Below are 18,937 nucleotides of genomic sequence, written 5' to 3'. Positions count from 1 at the left end.
ACTCAGGGGGAAAGCACATGGAAAAGGAAAAATATTTAATGCCTCTTTTTACATTCCTTCACAAACATACATGTTTTATAACTTCTACCATTATGATCAATAAATTCTTTCAGTGTGTAAAAAAAAAATGAAATTGAGTCCATTGATGTTAAGAGATATTAAGAAAATGTGATTATTGCTTCCTATTTTGTTGTTAGAGGTGGAATTATGTTTGTGTGTTTATCTTCTTCTGGGTTTTTTGAAAGAAGTTTACTTTCTTGCTTTTTCTACGGTGTAGTTTCCCTCCTTTTGTTGGAGTTTTCCATCTGTTATTCTTCATAGGTCTTGATTTGTGGAAAACTATTATACAAATTTGGTTTTGTCATGAAATATCTTGGTTTCTCTATCTATGTTAATTGAGAGTTTTGCTGTGTATAGTACCCTGGGCTCGCCTTTGTTTAATCTTAGGGTCTGTATGACATCTGGCCAGGATCTTCTGGCTTTTGGATTCTCTGGTGAGAAGTCTGGTGTAATTCTGATAAGTCTGCCTTTGTATGTTACTTGACCTTTTTCCCTTACAGCTTTTAATATTCTTTCTTTGTTTTGTGTATTTGTTATTTTGATTATTATGTGACGGGAGGAATTTCTTTTCTAGTCTAGTCTATTTGGAGTTCTATAGGCTTCTTGTATGTTCATGTGCATCTCTTTCTTTAGGGTAGGGAAGTTTTCTTCTATAATTTTGTTGAAGTTATTTACTGGCCCTTTAAGTTGGGAATCTTCACTCTTTTCTATACCTATTATGTTTAGGTTTGGTCTTCTCATTGTGTCCTGGATTTCCTGGATGTTTTGGGTTAGGAGCTTTTTGCACTTTGCAGTTTCTTTGATTGTTGTTTCAATTTTCTATGGTATATTCTACACTTGAGATTCTCTCTTCTATCTCTTGTATTCTGTTGGTGATACATGCATCTATGACCTCTAATCTCTTTCCTAGGTTTTCTTTCTCTAGAATTGTCTCCCTTTGTCATTTCTTTTATTTTTCCTATTTCCATTTTTAGATCCTGGATGGTTTTGTTCTATTCCTTCACCTGCTTGGTTGTGTTTTCCTGTAGTTCTTTAAGGGATTTCTATGTTTCCTCTTTAAGGTCTTCTACCTGTTTTCCTGTGTTCTCCCGTATTTCTTTATGTCCTTTTTAAAATCCTCTACCATCATCATGAGATGTGATTTCAAATCTGAATCTTGCTTTCATGGTGTGATGGGGGTATCCATGAGTTGCTGTAGTGGGAGAACTGGGTTTTAATGATTCCAAGTAGCCATCATTTCTGTTGCTTAAGTTCTCACACTTGCCTCTTACCATCTGGTTATCTCTAGTGCTACCTGCCCTTGCTGACTCTTGACTCGATCCTGCCCCTCCTGTGATCCTGGCTGTGTTAGAACTCTTCAGGATCCACCTGTCTCTGTCATTCTGGGATCCTGTGATCTTGGGCATGCCAGAGCTCCTCTGAGATCCTGAAATCTTGGTGTGACCAAGCTTCTGAGATTCTGTTGTGTCAGAACTGCAGGGAGTCAAGCTTACTCTGGGTGTTGCAGGGGTAGGTGGGGAACCAAAGCCCTCGGTTTGCTCTGGGCACAGGTGCAAGTTTGAAGGAACCTGTCCTTCTGGCTGGGCGGTGGTTTGTGTTTCCTTGGTTCCTATGGGGGTCCCAGTTATGCTGGGTGTTGGGAAGGATGTTGTGGTGTCAACTGTGATCTTGAATGTATCAGGAGAGCTGCAGTGCTCCTGGGTGTGTCTGATCTCCTGGGTATTGAGCTTTTCTCTGTGATCCTGGGTGTTTCAGAGTCCCTGGGAGTTGGGCTTACTCTGGGTGTTGTAAGAGTGGGTGCAGAGCCAGCACCCCAAGTCTGCTCTGCGTCCAGGTTCAGACCAGAAAGAATCTCTGCAACTGGTTGGTCGAGGGTTCCTGAGTCCCTGGATCCTGGGGGACCCAGTTATTCCAGGTGTTGGGGCAGGTGTTGTGGCCTCTCCTGTGGTCCTGTGTGTTTCAGAACACCTGGGAATCAGGCTCCCTTTGGGTGTTGTAGGAGTGGGTGCAGATTCAAAGTGGAAGGAACCCGTGCCACTGACCAGGTGGGGGGTCCCTGTGTCCCTGGATCCCCGGGGCCCCAGTAACTCCAGGTGTTGGGGTAGATGTTGTGGCCCCCTCACCTGTGATCCTCGGCATGTTAGAGCATCTGGGAGTTGAGCTTACTCTGGGTGTTATGGGACTGAAGAAGAATTCATCTTGTTTGGAATATTGTTAGGATTTATTATAACAATCTTCCAAAAATGAACCGTGCCTAATAATATGATCCATCTTATGGTTTTGTAAGTATTTTTAGATAGAATCATAGGTATTTGTATTCTAACACTACTTGTATGTTTCTGTAATTGTTTTCCTTTTGTGAATTCAGGATTTCTACATGTTCTAAGGTAACCACTGAGTTTCTGTTATCTTTTGCTACCAGGATAAGTAGTTCTGAATTCCTGGTGTGATTGTACATCACATATTGTGGCTACAACACCAGGAACCTGTGGCAGCTTACTATCTGGACTTTAGCTGTGTGTCCAGTACTCAGTAATGCAGCAAATTTTGAGTCCCTGGACAGGTCTGTAGTCAGAAATATGTAGGACAATTGGCACTTCTGTAGTGATTGACATAAATCCCTAATACAAGCATAAATTTTTGAATATACTTTGAAAATATGTCTAAGTATACTACAAGCATCAGTTTAACATTCTACATGTTCATGTCCTTCCCTAACTCCATTTCCTTCCTGTCCTCAAAAAAGTGAGACAGGTACCAAATTGTGAGAAACAGTCCTTATGAACAGTGCTGTGACAAATTGCTGGGCCAGCTCAGTGTGCCAGCCTGTACTCCAGCACTTAGTCAGGAGAATGGACAGGAACCTTTGTACAAAGCAGATGATTGAAACAGAAGTGAGAGAAGAAGTGGAAATGGAAATGAAACTGTGAATAACTTAAAATTTGCCTTTGCCGTCAATCATTTGGTCTACAATGGTTGAGGGACTGGTGATACTGAGTGTTATTTGCAGGCCTATTTTTGTTATTCTGAATTAATTTTCTATTTTAAAAATTAAATGGCAACAGAAAAAGATAAAATATATTCATAACCTGTAGCTAATAGCACATGTTGATCTTTGACCTCTATGCTCTATCTTACTATATGTGTTATAATAAGAACAGTGAGATTGATTTGAAATCTCCCAGTTTCCCTTCTGAGCAGTCTGTTTCTCTGCAGAGACATGGCCTACTCTGACATATCTTGTCCTCCCTTATCACATTTTTTAACTCCTACCTGCTAACCTCCTTTCTTCCTTTCCCTTCCCCATTTTGTTGCCTGAGTTACCCAGAGTAGCTGTTAACTCAAGATTTTCTTTTCTTGGTCCCTCAAGTAGTTAGGATTACAGATGAGGTGTACCACACCCAACATGAAATTCTGCAAAGAGGGCCAGGTGTGGTGACACATGCCTTTAATCCCAGACTCAGGAGGCAGAGGCAGGCAGATTTCTGAGTTCGAGGCTAGCCTGGGCTACAAAGTGAGTTCCAGGACAGCCAGGGCTACACAGAGAAACCCTGTCTCGAAAAACCAAAAAGAAAAAAAAAAAAAAAAGAAACTCTGCAAAGATTTTTGTGAGGAATATTTTGTGTGCTACACCCCATTCTATTCCAACCACTTGATCTTATTAGTTGAATCTCCAGGACCACCCACAACTACCAGTTCTTTGAACTTTTACATTGGTACAAGGTGTCCATAAATATTATTGCATTGATTCACCTTGGTCTATCTCCTCTCATTCTCTCAGATGTTCACAGGAGCAAGTAGCATGAACTGTTTCATAGATGAAACAATTGAGAAGATGAAATCTATATAATTGGCCGACCTTATAAGAGAGGCACTACTGAAATCCAGGTCACCTCTACCCTTCTAAATCCTTACCCCAAATATCCAGCAATCCATGAACACTCTTATAGGCATTACCTTTCCTGTTCCTGGTATACAATATCTAACAGAAGCAAGGGCACCAACATTCAGTTTAAGTGGCTATAGATTCTTGTTCACAAAATGTGCAGGAAGTTTCTAAGTGTTGTTTTTTGTTTGTTCTCTTCTGTCTTCTAGGCAGAAAATCTGGTGTATTAACTGTGAAAATTCTAGAACTACATGAGGAATGCAGCATGCAAGTTGCAGTATGTGAGCAGTTAGCAGGGCCTCCAATCACCAGCCCTCCTGGAGGACTAGCTCCTAGACCAGGAACCTACCTGAAGGTTCTCTTTACCAGAGAGACTGCAGACCACTTGATGGGGCATCCCCAGGACATCATTTATATCTTCCCTCCTTGGTGAGTGTAAAGAACTGAGTCTACCAGATGTTAATCATTAAGGTTACCTTCCATAGGAGATCTTTCTAGAGCATCATAGCCAGTGGTCATTTATAGTCTGCAGTGACCTCTCATGGTTCTTAGGATCACTTGTGAAATGGCATCAGGCTACCTGTGGATACAGCTCCTAGCTTGTTTCCTTCTTATAAGTGTGTGTGTGTGTGTGTGTGTGTGTGTGTGTCTGTTTGTGCAGATTGGAGAGTGTGTGTGCATATGAGTGCAGTTTTCCTCACAAGTCACAAGAGAGAATCAGATTCCTGAGAACTGCCCCACAACTCTTACAGGCAGTTGTGAGCCACCCTACCTAGGTGCTGGGTATTTAACTTGGGTCCTCTGGAAGATTATGCCTTTAATCCCAGCACTTGGGAGGGATTAAAGGCATTTTGCAAAGAAAAAATTTCTTCATAAACTTATAAGGACAAATGCTTATAGATTATTGTTAGGAACTATGTTATTATTTTAATAAAATAGTGGATGTAGATTCTCCTTCAATAATCATGACTTCACCAGTAGTTTTTCAGTACCAGGCGTGGTCTCTTTCTTGTTAAGCAAGTCTTAAAATCTAATTAGAGAACAATGGGATAATGACAGAAGGAATGCAGAAGAGGATACAAGTGATCTAGTAAGGAAGTGGGAAGGAGGCCTCCTTGAAGGAGAGGGTGGAAGCTAAAATAATAACACAAATGCTGAAAACCCACAGGAATCATACCATTATCTGTAGCATATATTAATAAACAACAAATCCACACTGTCTCTGGCTAGGCACCGGCCGGTAGTCTCGGGTAGTCTCTGTCTGTTCTTAGCCTGGCACATAGGCCGAGACCACATTTTTTCCCTTTAGCCAAAGCCTGTCCCATCAAAATTGGCTCTGCTTATCCAAAGCCTGGAAATGACTCCACCTTGTGACTGGTTGCTGCCAAATCCACTCCGCACTCTCAAATTCCTGTGGCTATCTGGCCTGTACTTCTTGCAAACCTATACCCTGCCATAGTTACCTTTCCCTTGGAGCCTGAACATGGATCTCAGTTGAATCATCCTGAGAAAGCAAACACCAGACAATCTTAGTTTAACATCAACAGATAACACAATCGTTGGGCGCAGAACCTAGCATCCTAATCTTCCCAAATCTTCTGGTGGTGGATCCAGGACCCACCACTCATACTAACAGCCTCCAGCCTCCTACATGTTGGTTGCCTTGCTCCCGTTGTCCAAAAAGCAAGTTTCTTTCTTCTGTGTTCCCTCTTTCTCTCCCCCACCTGGAAGTTCTGCCTCCTCGCCCAGTGATTGGTTTCTTGTCCTCTTTATTATCCAATCAATTAGTGGTGGTGGTGGTGGGGAATTCCACTATAATTAGCTATTTACTTAAAATAGTATAATGCACATAGTTGAGGTAGAAGCATACTACTGCTTATTACTGCCATGCTGGCTGTTGGTATGTTTCATAAGCATACCAGTAGCTAGGACTGTAGGTTGCATCTGTCCTTTGGAAGCTTGCATGATGCCTTTTGGTACCATGAAAGCTAGTCTTCAGGGAGGAGGCACTTAGATTAGTTCTACCCAATAATAGTTCTTTCTATTATGTTCATTTATCTTTTTAGTCCAACATAATGCTTCCTGTATTTTCCTTGGTTTCTTTTTTTTTTTAATATATAAAAAATCTTAGACTTTTTATGTAATGAAAAAATGTCTTCCTCTTTCAGTTATGGCAGAGAGGTTTCCTGGGTAGTATTAGTATGTAGTTAGTGTTGGTGTTAGTATACTGGGTAGTAACTAGTAGTTGATGTTAGTGTATGTTCCTGGCATAGTCTTTCAGGACTTGGAATGCAATCCCCAGGCTCTTCTGGCTTCTGATATTTTCTTTGAGAAATCAGCTGTTACTAGTGGGATTTCCTTCTTAGGTGACTTGTGTTCTCTTTCTCTTGTACTTTCTTTTTTTCTAAATAGTTAATGTTTTAAATATAACATGCTGTGGGGATTTTCTTTTCCAGCCTTGTCTATTTAGTGTTTTTCTGTGATTCTGTGTTTATCTGAATGTGTCTTTCTTTAGTTTGGAGTAATTTTCTTCTATAACATTGCTGAAGGTCTGGTCTGCCACTGACTTGGGATTTTTCCTCATCAATTCCTACAATTAGAAGATTTGGACTTCCCATGGTCTCACAGATGTCCTTTGTTGGTTTCTTTTTGTTTCTTTTCTGTTTTTTTGTTTTGTTTTGTTTGTTTTGAGGGACAGAGTTTCTCTGTGTAGCCCTGGATGTCTGAAACTCACTTTGAAGACCAGTCTGGCCTCAAACTCACAGAGATCATATGCCTCTGCCTCCCAAGTGCTGGGATCAAAGGCGTGTGCCACCATGCCCAGCTTGTGTTGCTTTTCTGTATTTTAATTTTTTTTTTATGTTCCTTGATATTTTGGTCTGAATCCTCTATTTTATCTTTGAGACATTGTGCTTGATTCATTTCTAGTTGTAAAGCTTTCCTTTGCATTTTCTAGTTAGACTATTGGGTTTTTCAATTCCATCTTAATTTAGGCCCAAGTCTTCTCCAGCATTTCTATCTCTATTGAATTTCATTTTCAAATCTTTGATTCTTTGTCATTTCCATCAACCTTATGTCTGTATTGTTTTTGTCATCACAGAAGAAGAAAAGTTAAGCTCTTTCTTGAAATTTTTTATGGTGTGTGTGTGTGTGTGTGTGTCCTTATTTTTAAAACTCCTTGAATTCTTTGAGGAAATTTATGATGATGCTTGTGTCCTGGAGTTGATCTGGATCATTCTCCTTAGCATTTGGACAAGCTGGTAGGTCTTGAAGAACATAGTAACATAGTGGCTTGATCTTTAATAGTCTTGTTATTCCTGCCATGAGACCCAGGCATGAGAACTTCATTAGTTTTTAGTACATTATGGATGAAGAAGGGTCAAAGAAGAGAGAAGATGTAGGAGTGAGTTCAGCCTAGAGCAGCAGTTCTCAAACTTGCAGGTTGAGGGGTCACCTAAGATCATCAGAAAACACAGAAGTTATATTACAAAAGCAAAATTAGTTTTTTTTAAGGAAGTAGATAGAGTTTATTCAAATTTAAACAATATAATATCAAATAATGAGAGCAAGGACATTTATTTTTATTCCTTTTTGACGATATGGCAGAAAACCAATTGATATTTGAAATTTAGAATTGATTGTAGCTTTTCTTTCCTAAGTTTCTCTTTTCCAACTTATGGAAATATAAGTAAGCATTAAAATATTTCTGCTAAACTTTGTTACTTTTAGCAATAATCTAGTCACCAAAATGCTATTTTCAGAGTAGGTTCCTTTTTTGCATATTTTATTTTTGTGCTATCATTAAAACTTCGTAGTTTTATATCTATGCTAAGACATATGTCCTTTGACTCTAATTAATAGTTTCATTTTCTATCATCAACTATGTTCCTCTTTCTGTTTTTTTTTAATTTTTAATTTTTTTATTATGTATTTTCTTCATTTACATTTCCAATGCTATCCCAAAAGTCCCCCATATCCTCACCCCCCCCCCACAAACTCCCCTACCCACCCACTCCCACTTCTTAGCCCTGGTGTTCCCTGTACTAAGGCATATAAAGTTTGCAAGACTAATGGGCCTCTCTTTCCACTGATGGCCGACTGGGCCATCTTCTGATACATATGCAGCTAGAGGCACGAGCTCTGGGGGGTACTGGTTAGTTCATATTGTTGTTCCACCTATAGGGTTGCAGATCCCTTTAGCTCCTTGGGCACTTTCTCTAGCTCCTCCAATTGGGGCCCTGTGATCCAACCAATAGCTGACTGTGAGCATCCACTTCTGTGTTTGCTAGGCCCTGGCATAGCCTCACAAGAGACAGCTATATCTGGGTCCTTTCAGCAAAATCTTGCTAGTGTATGCCATGGTGTCAGCATTATGGGATAGATCCCCGGATATGGCAGTCTCTAGATGGTTCATCCTTTTGTCTCAGCTCCAAACTTTGTCTCTGTAACTCCTTCCATGGGTGTTTTGTTCCTTTGGCCTAATATGACATGAGATCAAAAAATCCTTTAATTGTATTCTAATTAATTAACCTATTATCACAGCCCCACTGATACCTTAGGTGATCATTATCATTTGTTTCTTTTCTCTTCTATTAGTTTTGCCAATCCCAATGCTCTTTTGTCATATCTTATTTTTCAAAGTTGAAGACAACTTTATTAAATCAAGGGCATGCTTTGTCCCAATCCTGTCCCATCTTCTGCCTGTCAGTCAAATGGTCTGGATAAATTCTAGAAAAAAAATGTACTTCTTTGATTAAAATAATCAAAAGAAAATAAAAATGTAGAGATTAGTTGACTAATGGATATCTTCTGAAATCTCCTGTTAATTGGCCTGATGAATGTGTGAAAATTGATATATACTATGGATAAGACAAGAGTGTGAAATATAGTCAGAATTTGACATTGATGAGACCATGATGGGTCATTATACATTCTAAGCTACCACATGTTCTCATTCTCAACTGTTCTATAATTCTAAAGAATGCTTCGTTATCAGTTAATGTTATTATTGTTCAGGTGCATTCTTTCATTAGATTTTTTTTTATCATAATTGAAGTACAACTTTTCTCCCTTCTCTTTCCTGCCTCCAAATCTCCCATAGACCTCCCCCACTCCTTTAAATTAATAGCATCTTCTTTTACTTATTAGCACTGGACAACCAACTAATGTCCCAATATTTTTTAGAATGTTGATCAAAGGGAGGCAATATCAAAATACAACTGACAACAGGTTGGCTACTATTGCAACTGTCATGAATAATAGTTGGCCACTTATATATCACATTAGGGAAGAGATAGTTTTGCATTTGAACAAAATACCTCCAGGTGTAGCTGCTCAATCTTTTACAGAAGCTAGGGAAATGGGTTATTGTGTCCCATATTGTGGATACGTATTATTAATAGAGATGGGTTTTTATCTGTGATAAAACTATACCTATGAAAAAGTTAACAAGTACAAATGTATTTTTTAACATGCACATTGGCCTTCTGTCGGTCCTGCAGCTGCTGGAACTGGCTGTTATGTCATGTCCCTGGCATGATAGTAGTGCTCATTAGTTGTTTTGTTGTTGTTGCTGCTGCTGTTGTTGTTATTACTGATGCCACTGTAACAGCTATGTCTTCTCTGACAACAATGCAGGCTACAGTAATTCTCTATCCAAGGCAACTCCATGTCCCAGATGGCTACTCAGATGTCAGGTTGTCCAACTGGGACAGCCTGACCTGGGAGGAGACAGTACCCAAACATGTAGCCAGCCCTTCAGCAGTGGATTTTTGTCTTGGCAGAATCCAGCAGTTGTCTCTCCTGCATTTAAGTTTGCCCATTTTAGATAGCATTTTGTGTGCTGCATGAAGCTTGTCACCCTTAATGTCATCTCCAAATATAGGTTCTTAGATGCTCATTTTCTTTGAAGTGGAATGGGGGTACCTTAGTGCCAGGAGCAGATCTGGTGGCATTTCAGCAATTCATCTTCATTCCTTGGCATGTGATTTCTTGCTGATTATTATCTATGGGGATTTATTTATCCATTTTCTCTCTTTTAATTTAATATCTTTCTGTGTATTCAATTTTATTTAAACTCCTTTTCTTGAAATATCTTCTCTTAATGTTCCATCATTTTCTTTAGACGTTTCTCTTGTCCAGTGGTCTCTGGATTCCTTAGTTGAATGATTTTCTTCTCAGGTTCAGAGGTTCAGTCCATTATCATTAAGGCAGGAAACAAGGTAGCATCCAGGTAGGCCTGGCACAGGAAGTGGTGAGAGTTCTACATCATCATCCAAAGGAAGCCAGGAGCAGACTGTTCTCAAACAGCTAGGAGAAGGGCTTCCCAAATTACAGTTTTAAATAGTAATAAAAGTGAAATGCTTTTGTTGTTATGTGGTGGTTTCATTGTGAGGGTTGCAGCATTAGAAAGGTTGAGAACCCCTGGGTCTAGTGGTTGGAAATACCTTGGGTGGGATAGAATTGGGTAGACTGAGGAGATGGGGCTGCTATACAGGGTGTGTAGATGGCAGGGAAGGACCAATGACACTGCTGCAGAAAAGATGTTCAAGAAAAGGTCAGAGTTATGGAGCAGGATAGATTCTGGAGGAGGGTGTGGGGTATGTGGGAATAACCATTTTCACAATATTAATCCTGATGATCCATGAGCTTTGGGGAGTTCTAATTTTCTGATATCTTCATTTTTTTCTTCAATGTTGTAGAGCAGTGGTTCTCAACTTACCTAATGCTGCAACCCTTTAATATGGTTCCTCATGTTTTTTTTTGGTGATCCCCTGCCATAAAATTATTTTTGTTGTTACTTCATAACTGTAATTTTGCTAATGCTATGAATTGTAATATAAATAATTTTGTAGATAGAGAGGCTTGCCAAGGGGGTGTGACCTTCAGATTTGACCAAACCTCACCACAGGTTGAGAAATGCTATCTTGGAGTTTTTATTATACAAGTGTCTTACTTCCTTAGTTGGAGGTACCCCAAGATTTTTTTTTTTGAGAGAGTTGTGAAAGATGTTTTTCCCCGCTCTGATCTATTTCTCACTGTGTGTATATAAGTTATGGATTTTTTTGTGTGTTAACTTTGTATCCTGCTATTTTGCTGAAAGTATTTATTAGCTGTAGAAGATTCCTGAAGACTCTTTAGGATCTTTCCTGTATAAAATTGTATCATCTGCAAGTACAAATACTTTGTCTCCTTTCCTTTGCTATTGAATCCTCCTTCATTCCCTTCAGTTGTCATATTCCTCTAGTGAAGACTCCAAGTTATATATTTACTAGATATGGAAAGAGTGAACAACTTTGTCTTGTTCCTGATTTTAGTGGAAATTCTGTGTGTTACACATTTCTCTCTTAGCACATGTTGATCATGGGCTTCTTGTAAATTGCCTTTTTATGTTGAAGTATTTCCTTTGTATCAGTAATCTCTCCAGGACTTTTATCATGAAGTAGTGTTGGATTTAGTCAAAGACCTTTTCCACATCTAATGAGATGACTATGTGGTTTCTGTTCTTTAGTCTGTTTATGTGGTGGATTGCATTTATTGATTAATGTTCATTGAACCATCTCTGCATCTCTAGGATGACGCTGACTTGATTGTGGTGGATAATCATTATTTGATGTGTTCTTAAAATTATTGAAATAAAATAATTTGCTATTTATATTATTGGGATTTTTTTTGTTTGTTTAAGAGAGATATTTGTCTATAGATTTTTGTTTCATCTGGTTTTGATATCAGGATAATGCTTCATCATAAGTGTTTGGAAACAGTCCTTCATTTTGTAGTTGATGAATAGTCTGGTGAGTAGTAGTGCTTCTTTGAAGTCCGGTAGAATTTTGTGCTGAGTTCATTTGGCCCTGGGCTTTTTCTGGTTGGGAGATTTTAAATTACTCCTTGTATCTCAGTAGTTCTTATCAGTCTATTTAAATAATTACTTCATCTTGATTTAACTTAGTAAGTTTTATATATCTAGAAATCTATCACTTTCCTCTAGGTTTTCCAATTTGGTGAAATACATGTTTTAAAGTGATGTCCTTATAATTATCTGGATTTCCCTTGTCTGTTGTACCTTTTCATCTCTAGTTTTACTAGTTGGGATCCTCCTAATTTTATTAATTGAGTAAAATTTTGTCACATATGTAGCTTTTTTTTCCAAAGAACCAACTCTTTGTTTTAAATGCTATTGTTTCTATTTCATTAAGGTCAGCCCCGAGTTTGATTCTTTTGTGTTGCTGTAGTTTATTAATCCATTCTAATCTCCCTGGCTGCAGCGTGTTCCTTGCTACCGGGCCCAATGCTCTGGATTCTGGAATGACAGACAGACAGACACACACACACACACACACACACACACACAGAGGCTTATACTTAATATGCCTTAATTCAGCTCAATGGCTGGACCACTCCCAAATCTCCACATTGCTAACATCTCCCCTGTGATTTTCCTGAGTTATTACTTACTAATATCTATATTCTATCTTTGCTACCCTGTACCCAATGGGGGCCCCCTGGGACTGTACTTCCTGGCTCTTACATGATTGTCTGCTCTCTCTTCTGCAGCTCTCAAGCCTGTTTCCCCAGCATGGTGGTACTAAATCTTTCTCTTCCTTGGTTACCTTGCCCAGGAAATCTAAACTCCCACCTTTGTCTCCCTCCCTCCAGCTGCTTTATTTACCAGTTAGAGCCAACTCGGGACAGGGACCTGTATGCAGGTCTCCTGTAATTTGGGGGAACCCAGTTAACATAATACAAGTGTTAAATCAAATCCACAATAATTTTGTCTCTTCTACTTTTGGAGGAGGGTGCTGTTTCTTCTTGTTTTTCTAAAGCTCTCAAGTGTATCATTACATTATTAATAGATCCCTTCAGGTTTTTGGTGTAGACATTTAGTGTTATTAGTGTTCCTCTCATCATTTGTAGAGGTTTGAGTATATTGTGATTTCATTTTCATTTAATTCTAAGAAATTATTTCTCTCTTGATTTCTGCTTTCATCTAATTTCTATGCAATAGTATGCTGTTTAGCCTCCATGAATTGCTATTTTCTGTTTTCTATTCTTGCTGTCCAGCTATAATTTATGATGGTCAGAGCGAATGCAGAGTGTTACTTCAATTTTCTTATCTGTGTTGAGATGACCTTTGAGGTCATTCTTGGGAAAATTTGGTGAACTCCTAACAAGTCACTGTATACTATAGTCTTGACTGAAGTGCTTTGCAGTTATCTGTTAGGTTTCTTTGTTTGTGATATTGTTCTGGTTAGTTTTTGTTGTCATCTTGACCTAGGCCTGGGTTATCTGAGAAAAAGAACCCTCAAGTAAGGAAATGTCTCAATCACATTGTCTTGCAGAAAAGGCTGTAGGGCACTTTCTCAGTTAATGATTGATTTAGAAATGCCCAGCCACTGTGGGTAGTGCTACCCCTGGGATGAACCTTGGGTTCAAGCCTGTTATGAGTATCCCTTATGAACATCCTTTTCTCCTCAAGTTGCTTTTGGTCATGGTCTTTATCATAGCAATATAATGCAAACTAAAATAGATGCTATTTAAATTCAGAGTTCTTAGATTTGCTTTTTGTCTGGATGACTTGTCTGGTAAGAATCAGGCACTAAAGACACCCACTCTTACTGTGTTTCAGTCTAGTATGTGATTTTAGATCTAAATGGTGTTTCTTTTGTGAAATTATATACTTGTGCATGGTATGTGTGCTGGCCAGTTTTATGTCAGCTTTATACAAACTATAGTCATTTTAGAAGAGAGACCCTCAAATGGCAAAATTCTCCAGCTCAATTGACCTATTGAGAAGTCTGAAGGACATTTTTTCGATTGATGAATGATATGGGAGTTTTGAGCTCATTGTGGGCAGTTCCACCCCTTGACAGATGGTCCTTGATGGTTTAAGAAAGCAGCCTGAGCAAGCCATGGTGAGAAGGCCAGTAAACAGTGTTCCTCCATGGCCTGTGCGTCACCTCCTGCATCACTGTTCCTACCTTGAGTTCCTGGCCAGATTTTTCTGAGTATTGAACTTGAAGCTGTAAGATGAAATAAACTCTTTCCTTCATAATTTGTGTTTGGTTATGACATTTTATCACAGCAATAGAAACTCTAACTAAGATAGTATGTAAATATTAAAATTGTAATATCCTTTTGGTAGATTTTTCTTTTATGAGTATATGGTGTACCTCCCTATCTCTTCTGATGAGTTTTGGGTTGAGGTCCATCTTGTCAAATATTAAAATATCTAGACCTTAAATTTCCATCCTTCTAACCTAAGGTGGTATCTGTCTGTTAATATGATATATTTCTTAGAGGTAGCAAAAACAAACAAAGCTATAAGACACACAATGTTTATAAAAGTACTGTCAAGTCCATTTTATATTGGCCACTTAATCCTGAGGTTGTACAGATTTTAGGACACATACAGAACTGAAAAGAGATCAAGAGGGATACAAATAGGAAATAAAGAAATCAAAGTGTTCTTATGCGCAAATTTTATGATTTTATGCATAAAACACACTAAAAATTCTACCAGGGAACTTTTACATCTGATAAACACTTTCAGTAAAGTAGCAGGATGCAAAAATTAACTCAGAAAAATTAGGAGTTTTTGTATATACAAATGACAAACTAGCTGTGAAATAAATCAGAAAAAAAGCACCTTTTAACAATGACCTCAAAAATGTGCGTGTATGAGAGCGTGTGTGTGTGTGTATGTGTGTGTGTGTGTGTGTGTGTGAGAGAGAGAAAGAGAGAGAGAGAGACCTTGGGATAACTATAACCGAGCAAGTGAAAGACTTGAATAATAAAAACTCTTTGCATTAAAGAAAGAAATGGATAAAGACATCCGAAGATTGAAAAATCTTCCGTGCTAATGAATTCATTAATCAATATTATGAACATGGCCATCCTGCTAAACATAGTTTATTTTCAAAAGTTCACATCAAAATGCCAGCATAATTCTTAACAGAAATCGAAGCAATGTTCACCCCAGTGCCTTGCTTCTTCTTTTTTTTTTTTTTAATTTGATAGACAAGCTATTTTTTGCTTCATGTGAAAACACAAAAACTCAGGATAGGTAAAAACACTACTGCATAATTAAAGTAATTGCTGAATATAACTAAGATTTCAAGTCAAAAAATAAAAGCAGCTTAGTTCTGACATAAAAACAGACCCATTGATCAATGGAATCAAATTGAACACACAAACATAATTTCACATGCTTATGGACACCTGAGTTTTGACAAAGAAGCCAAGAATACACATTAGAGAGAAGAAATCTTCAACAAATGCAACAAATAGTGCTGGTAGAATTGAATAGTTGCATGTGCAGGAATTCAGATGGATTCATATTCTCTCTCTCTCTCTCTCTCTCTCTCTCTCTCTCTCTCTCGTGTGTGTGTGTGTGTGTGTGTGTGTATCACCATATTACCTTGACAAAAACTCAACATCAAGTAGATGAAAGCCCTCAACGTCAGACCCCTAATTTGATAGAAAAGAAGTAGTTCAATAGTCTCGGACTCATTGGCGCAGGAAAAGTCTTTCTGAGAGGGAAAACAATAGCACATCACTAAAACTGGTAGTTAATAAATGGGACCTAACGAAGCTGCAAATCTTTTTTTTTTTTATTTAATTTTATTTTTAATTTATTTTTTACACTCCATATTCCATTCCCCACCCCACCCCCATCCACCCTCCATCGCTCCTCATCCCACACCTCCTCCCCACCCTACCCCATCTCCACATCAAAGCCCAAACACCCCACCCCACCTGACCTCTAAACTCCCTGGGGTCTCCAGTCTCTTGAGGGTTAGGTGCATCATCTCTGAATGAGCACAGACCCAGAAGTCCCCTACTATATGTGTGTTGGGGGCCTCATATCAGCTGGTGTATGCTGTCTGTTTGGTGGTCCAGTGTTTGAGACATATCAGGGGTTCAGATTAATTGAGACTGCTGGTCCTTCTACAAGATTGCCCTTCTCCTCAGCTTCTTTAAGCCTTCCCTAATTCAACAACAGGGGTCAGCTGAAGCAGCTGCAAATCTTATGTGTGTCAAAGGACATCATCATTTGCACAAAGTGACAGACTATAGAATGTAAAAAGATCTTCATTCCTTACACATCTGATACGGTTAATGTCCATAGCAGCCTTATTCATAATATCCCAAAGCTAGAAAGAGCCCAGTTGTCCCTCAACAGAGGAATGGATAAAAAAAATGTGGTACATTTACTCAGCTATTAAAATAGTGAATTCATGAAATTCTTAGGCAGATGGATAGAACTAGAAAATATCAAGTTAACTCAATTTCAAAAGAACAGACATGGTATGCACTGATTAATAAGTGGATAGTAGCTCAGAAGTTCAAAATACCCAAGATAAAAGTCACAGACTACATATAGCTCAAGAGGAAGGGGTAGAAAAGTGTGGATACTTAGTTCCTTCTTAGAAGGAGGATCAAATTACCCATGGAAGGAATTACAGAGACAAAGTGTGGAGCAGAAACTGAAGGAAAGACCATCCAGAGACTGTCCCACCTGGGGATCCATCCCATATATAGTTACCAAACCCAGACACTATTCTGGATGCCAACAAGAGCTTCCTGACAGGAGCCTGATATAGCTGTCTCCGGAGAGGCTGACAGTGCCTGACATATACAGAAGTTGATGTTCACAACCATCCATTGGACTGAGCATAGGGTCCCCAATGGAGAAGCTAGAGAAAGAACCTAAGGAGGTGAAGGGGTTTGCAGCTTCATAGGAGCAACAAGAATATGAACCAACCAGTACTCCCAGAGCTTCCAGTGACTAAACCACCAATCAAAGAGTACCCATAGCTCCAGCTGCATATTCCTCAGAAGATGGCCTTGTGAGATATCAATGTTCCCTTGGTTCTTTGAAGTCTGGATACCTCAGTGTAGGGGAATGCCAGCACTGGGAACTGGGAGTGGGTGGGTCAGTGAATAGGGAGAGGTGGGATGGGAAAGGAGGAAAGTGGATAGCATTTGAAATGTAAATAAGGAATTTTTAAAAAGAAGAAAAGAGAAAGGAAATAAGTGAAATTAAAATTGGAGTGCATAACAAAGCAGAGAGTTCTCAAAAGATGAGACACAAATGACTATGAAACACTTAAATGTTCAAAATCTCTAGCAATAAGGGAAATTCAAAGTAAAATTATGTTGAGATTTCCATTTAAACCAGTCACAATGGCCAAGATCAATAAAACATGACAGTTCATGCTGGCAAGATTTTGAAGAATTTTAAAACTTACTTGTTTCAAATGAAAGTTCAAACTTGTACAGTCAGTTTGCAAATCAATGTAATTGTACCTTAGGATCCTGAAATAGATCTGCCTCAAGATCTTCTTGGGCATGTACCCAATGGACACTACTCCCTACTCCCTACTGCAGAGAGTCTTGCTCATCCATGCTCATTGTTGTGCTGTTCATAATACCCAGTGTTTTGAAATAGCCTAAATGTCCATCAGCTGATAAATGGATAATAAAAATGTGGTGCATTTACACAGTAACTATTAATGCATTATTTCAAAAAAGAAAAAATTAGGAAATCTTAGGTAATTGTGAGGGAACCCTGCCTCTGAAAGACAAATATTGTATATTTTCTCTAATATCAGGATTTTATTATAGATATCCAGTAAAGAAGCAAGGTAAATCAGTGACAACATGGAATTAGCAGCCAAAGAAAAAGATTAAGAAACAAGCTATTTAATCACATGTATCATAATCCCAGAATTACATGAGGCTCTATGTTTAGCACCAACATGTTTGTCTTTTAGTGTGTGAATTATGTATTTCCACATAACTGTACCCTGCAAATCTAGGGGGAAAGTACTAAGTCCTTAGATATAATAGCATGGCCTGTTTTTTTGGAAATATAGTTTGTACTTGCAGCCTTTCAAATCTTACAAATGAGGAAATTCCAAGCATTCCACAGGAATAGATAATTTTAGTTGATGACATGAAGTGTTGGAATGATAAACATCTCTGTTCACATAAACTGCAAAGTACAATTTGAGATCATGTGTTCCCTGGACTGTGGCTGATCAGCAGGTGGGCAGCCTGTGTATGTATCCTGTGTCCTGGCTTGCATTTCAGAGAGGCAGTAATAGGCACACCACCAGTTTTATTTCCCTCTAGCCCACCTGAGGAGGGCCTGTAGCTGATTACTTCAGTCCTTCTACCTGATTCTTCACTTCTTTATGGAGATTAATCACTTAATTGGGACTAGGTTGATCTGTCAGACAAACACTTTGGGCCACATGTTAACAAATTGTTTGAGAACCTAAAAATTCGCAAGTAGTTATGTTTCAATACTATCTTTATTAAATCTGTCATAATCTTCCTTATGAAATGATAGTAAATGTAATTGTTCTTAGTTGAAAAGTTAATTTAGTATCATTAGTCATCTGGTTCCCTGGAATTATTAAGTAGTGTGAGTGGTATTTGCAAAACAAGTGAAGACACTTTGTTGTTGAAGGATAGTATAAAGACACTAGAGGTACCTTTAGGCATTATACTTTAGAAGTATTCTGGGTGCTCTTATCTTCTGACTGACAGACATCCTAGTCAGTTGGTCAGTGTTGCAGTAGTGATTACATTTAGGGTTTATAGTATATGAAAGCAATTTAAGAAATGGGAAAGATAAATTGAAATTTTTGTCTATGTGTGTATATATTAAATGAAAAACACTGAACTGTCATGTAATTTATGACCATACTACCCTGAATAAGCTTGATCTTTTCTGATCTCAAAATCTAAGCAGGGTTAGCCTAGTTAGTATCTCAGTGGGAGAATAGTCAGTTCAGCTTAGGTTCTGGGACAGCCAGCATGACAGGAGACTCACTAAGTCAGGGTTGAGGGTTCTGTCTTGTGATGATCCTGATGTTCTATAGCCAACAGTTGCTTGGCTTACACAGATTGTGTTCATTTGTCAGAGCTTGAAGACTACACACTGTATGTTAATATTACACGGGTGAAAATATTTGACAGATG

The 18,937-nt window shown here is 38.6% G+C and overlaps 1 protein-coding gene across 1 annotated transcript in view; it reads left to right on the top strand.

Moving 5' to 3' along the window:
• Positions 1 to 18,937, top strand: part of Spidr (scaffold protein involved in DNA repair) — a 222,678-nt gene that overhangs the window by 86,093 nt on the left and 117,648 nt on the right. The window contains exon 8 of the mRNA XM_021185304.3: positions 4,156 to 4,375. Within this exon, the coding sequence (XP_021040963.1) occupies positions 4,156 to 4,375 (220 nt within the window). The remainder of the gene's footprint in view (positions 1 to 4,155; positions 4,376 to 18,937) is intronic.

Source organism: Mus caroli, unplaced genomic scaffold (assembly GCF_978045245.1).
Source record: "Mus caroli unplaced genomic scaffold, Mus_caroli_1 scaffold_17, whole genome shotgun sequence".
NCBI lineage: Eukaryota > Metazoa > Chordata > Mammalia > Rodentia > Muridae > Mus > Mus caroli.
This window is presented reverse-complemented; position numbering and strand designations above follow the sequence as displayed.